The 5,000-nt window shown below is 36.6% G+C and overlaps 1 protein-coding gene across 1 annotated transcript in view; it reads left to right on the forward strand.

Annotated features, from left to right (window-relative positions):
* LOC135089043 (serine/threonine-protein kinase 10-like) overlaps window positions 1–5,000 on the forward strand; it is a 146,891-nt gene that overhangs the window by 127,339 nt on the left and 14,552 nt on the right. The window contains 1 exon segment of the mRNA XM_063984234.1: window positions 1,693–1,887. Within this exon segment, the coding sequence (XP_063840304.1) occupies window positions 1,693–1,887 (195 nt within the window).

Below are 5,000 nucleotides of genomic sequence, written 5' to 3' on the forward strand. Positions count from 1 at the left end.
TATTTTATTTTTATTTTATTTCATATCATTTTATTTATTTATTTATGTTTTTTCATCTTTGAATTGTATCTCTATTCTGGCTAATCTGTTGTATGAAATTAAACTGAGCTCTATTGTATCACCTATGCTCTTTATGTTATTTATTTATAGTTTCTTATAAACTTAATCCCATATTTTCTTTTATGATGAATATATTCCTAAACATCTTTTGAAATGAATGCATGTAGAAATGTTATACCATCTTTTGATTTTTGTTACTTATATACATACAGTCAGGAAAAATTTGATAGATGTCAATTCTGTAAAGATTTATCTATTCTATCATCATATTAATTTCAGAAGAGAATAATAGATATTTTAATGGCAGTCAAGTAAGCATATCATTTACATTCAGTATCCTTGTTTGGTCCATCACAAAGAATTTGAAATAAAAGTTTTGTTTCTGTAGTCATGCAAGAATAGTTGTAGGGTCTTTTTCAAAAAGTACCAAACCAAACAAAAGTACCAAGTAAGCAAAGAGACAAGAAAAAAAATGTGTATAGGCATACTTTTTGTATGCAAATTCTAATGAATTTTTATCAAGGATTAAGGTTAATTGATTTAAGTACCAAATTTCAACTCATAAGGTTTTAAATTCCAATTATGTTTGATTGGATTTTTTTTAATATCCAGGATTCAGATTGATTTAGCTAATTTAAATTTATAAGACTTTAATTCCATCTCAGTTTTATTGACTTCCATTATAAAACTGAAAGGAAATTATCATCTCACTATGTCAGGAAATAAATAGAGTAGGCAGGTACAGTCAGGTATGTGTGATAGAAGATTTTAATTTTAGGAATATCGACTGGAGTCTGATGGTGGGTATCACTGAAGCAGTGAAATTTCTTAACATAATTCTGGATAATTTTTTTTAAAACAGGTAATCTGACATCCCACAGGGGGGGGAATAATATTCTAGATTTAATTCTAACTAACAGGGATGAAGCAATCACACAGGTAGAGGTTAGAGGACAGCTAGGTAACAGTGACCATCGGGAAATTAGGCACAAATTAAAATGGGAGGAAGTTTTTAGAAGCAGAAACATTGGTAAAGTACCTGACTTTAGGAGAGCAGATTTTGAGGAATTAAAAAGCTACCTCCAAGGAGTTGACAGACAACAGAAGTTGGGGGGAGATACGGTCCAGAATGGGGTTGAGAGAGATATGGCAGAGTGAGGGATGTGAGGTGAGGTGTGAGGGTGAAAGGCAGGAGGGGAGAAGTTTCTGGAAGGGTTGGAAGAGTGAAAGAGGAGGAGATATGTGTGAGTATGTTGGAGGGTCAGGCAATTCTGATATGGGCGAGATGAGATCGAGGCAAGTAGAAGATGGAGTGGAGAGGATGGAGGGGGCCGAGATGAGGATAAGGATAAACCACTTCTTTCAAACCCTGATCCAGAGTCCCAGTTGCATTTATACAACTGGCTCTCATATGGTTTATAAAGATCTATCCTTGCATTTCCTAGAGACTCAAATCTCATTGCAAATGGGCACTTAGTCTTGGGTATCCACACTCTTGGACATATTTTCCTTATATAATGATGAGTAGATAGCATATTTTTTTAATTTTATTTAACTTTTCTATATTTCTTTTATAACTAATGAGAAATTTTTATTGACATAAAAAATATTAATGAATCATGCCTGTTACAGACATCTCTTAGAAGATTAGGAGATGATCACCGTGAAAGAATTGCCCTACTAGAGCGGCAGTTCCTACAACAGAAGCATCAGCTCCTCAGGTCTAGAGAATCAGCTCTCTGGGAAATGGAAGAACGTCATCTTCATGGAAAACACCAGCTCTCCAAAAAACAACTTAAAGACATATTCTTCCTCCAGAGACATCAGGTATGCTCTTTTCCATTACATCTTTGGCAACTTTTTTATACAATGAATTGGGGTAGAGTAATCAAAAGTCAGGCAGTCGTAAGTGCCTGCCAATAGTATAAGTAGCTCACTCAGTTAAACTGATCATCACTTGCCAAACACACACACACACACACACATGCATGGGAGACCAATAGATATAAAATTCTGCAACTAGAAACAAGAAATAGCATAGAGGAAATTATAAGGAAAAAGTAACAAAGTGCTCTTAGTAAGCGACTTAAGATTAAAGGAATTAACTGGGAGGAGATGGAAGTGAAAGAAAATGTCGCATCATGGAGCAAAGAACTTATACATACCATGATGGTGAATACAATGAGACAGTGGGTGAACGAACCTACAAGATGCAGAGAAGAACCATTACAGTTGTTTACAAAAAATCGCACAAAGTAGACCAAGTATATCTGAGCCCAATGGGAAGAAGTGATCATGTGACAACAGAAAGAATACAACAGGAGGAAACCGTTTTGCACAGGAATGAACAATTCAGAAATGGGAGGCAGGACTTTGCTAAGGCAAACTTTGCAGATCTTAATAAATTTTATGGAAAAATTAACTGGAAAGAGCTATTTGAAGATAAAGTAGTGCAAGAAAAATATGAGATATATTTGAGGAAGTATAGAGGGGAGTGCAACAGTTTGTACCAGGTTATAAAGTGAAAATTGGGAAGTATGAATGGTATAAAGCCAGATATGTTGAAGCAGAAAAGAAAAAGGACAGGGCATGGAAGAAAATTATGAGAAAACTGAACAGAATACAGAAAGGCAAGAATTGAATATAGTATAACAAGAAGAGAAGAAAGAAATTTTGGAAGTGACATAGGAAGAAAATGCAAGGAAGAGCCTACAGATACATAAATGGAAAAATGAAACAGGGATCACATAAGCAAGTTAAGAAGAGAAGGAAGAATTTATGAAACTACTGAGGAGATAAGTGAACTAATGAAAGAGAGTTTTCAGTCTATGTTTACAAAGGAAACTGATTTTGTGGCACCAAAAGCAGTATCACAGGACAAGGGAATACAGAAGATACAAGTAAAAAGACAAGAAATCAAGAAACTGCTGGAAGAGCTGGATGTTGCAAAAGCTATGGGACCAGATCAAGTAAATGGATGGATATTAAAAGAATGCAGAGATATCCTTCTCTCTCTCTCTCTCTCTCTCTCTCTCTCTCTCTCTCTCTCTCTCTCTCTCTCTCTCTCTCTCTCTCTCTCTCTCTCTCTCTCTCTCTCTCTCTCTCTCTCTCTCTCTCTCTCTCTCTCTCAGTAAAAACAATATGAGGATTGCTAAATAGAATGAGACTGATTGTAAATGAAAATGGAATTATACGAATGAGGAAGAGTGAGAAAGGATGAAGTGAAAATGACACAGAATGAATGAGGGGGAGAGAGAACAAGGTGCTATTCCCTTTTCTCTTATCTCTGACAGATTGGGGGAGGAGAGGTGACAGGTAGGGAGAATCGAGACAAGACAAAAGGGGAAGGGAGAGGAAAGGAAAAAGTGGAGAAAGAGAAACAACCAGGGAAGGAGACAACATGGGACAAGGAAGTGGAGGAATGGTGAAGAAAGGATGGGAGGATGGGGGAAAAAGTAGAAAGAATAAATATTAGCAGCAAGACTGAATTTTGAGTGAAGAATTAAAGGGAGAGAGAAAGTATTAAGAAATAAGTAGATATTCTCTTTTCCTGTCCAATACTCATTTAAATTTTTTCTCCATCTGTTCCCTTCACATTTATGCTTCTTCTATCCATTTTCATTCTCATTCAGTCTCATTCTATTTAGCAATTATCAGGATTGTTCTCTCTCTCTCTCTCTCTCTCTCTCTCTCTCTCTCTCTCTCTCTCTCTCTCTCTCTCCTCTCTCTCTCTCTCTCCTCTCTCTCTCTCTCTCTCTCTCTCTCTCTCTCTCTCTCTCTCTCTCTCTCTCTCTCTCTCTCTCTCTCTCTCTCTCTCACACACACACACACACACACACACACACACACACACACACACACACACACACACACACACACACACACACACACACACACACACACACACTGTACAAGGAGACAGTAAGAAGTTGAAGAAAGATAACTGTAAAGGAGACATCAAGAAGTATAGTTTTCCCCACAGAAGTGTGAACAAATGGAATGAACTCAGTGAAGATGTTGTGAATGCCAAAACTGTCCATGCTTTTAAGACCAAACTGGATAGATATAGAGACAGAATACTATGAGATTACTTGCCTTCTGTAAACCATAACTAGGTAAATACAACTAAGCAAATACACACACACACACACACACACACACACACACACACACACACACACACACACACACACACACACACACACACACACACACACACACACACACACACAGATATGAATGAAGAAGAGAGAAGTAAACTGAAAGAATAGAGAGCAGAGGCCCAATTAGAAAACAAGGAGGGAACACAGGAAGAAGTGAGAAGATTCACCTGGGAAAGTTTTGGACATGAAAGTGAGGAAATGGCAAAAAGATGCCATGCAAGATCACCAAGCAGAAGTTTAAAATTGTGTATACTTATGTAGATGGTTTGGTGTTGAGCCTATTGGAACTTAAAGACTACTTAAAGAACAATAAACCAGATGTGGTATGTTTAACAGAAACCAAACTAAAAGAGGAAATAAAGTTGGAATTTGCAAAGGAAGGATATAGCACATGGAGGAGAGACAGAAAAGGAAAGGGAGGTGGAGTGATGATATCGGTAAAAGAGGATATTGTTATTGAGGAAGTGGAATATGGTGATGGAATGGCAGAAACTTTGAGTGTTGTGATTAAGATCAAAGGAAGTGAAAAAAAAAAAGGAAAATCATTGTGACATACATACCACCAAAAAATAATGCATGGGAGATCAATAAATTTAAAAGTATGCAACTAGAAACAAAAAATAGTATAGAGGAAATGATAAAGAAAAGTAACAAAGTTTTCTTAGTAAGCGGCTTGATCACCAAAGGAATTAACTGGGAGGAAATGAAAATGGAAAAAAATGTTGGGTGAACTTATGCAAACCATGATGGTGAATACTATGAGACAATGGGTGAACG

Source organism: Scylla paramamosain, chromosome 3 (genome assembly GCF_035594125.1).
Source record: "Scylla paramamosain isolate STU-SP2022 chromosome 3, ASM3559412v1, whole genome shotgun sequence".
Classification (NCBI taxonomy): domain Eukaryota; kingdom Metazoa; phylum Arthropoda; class Malacostraca; order Decapoda; family Portunidae; genus Scylla; species Scylla paramamosain.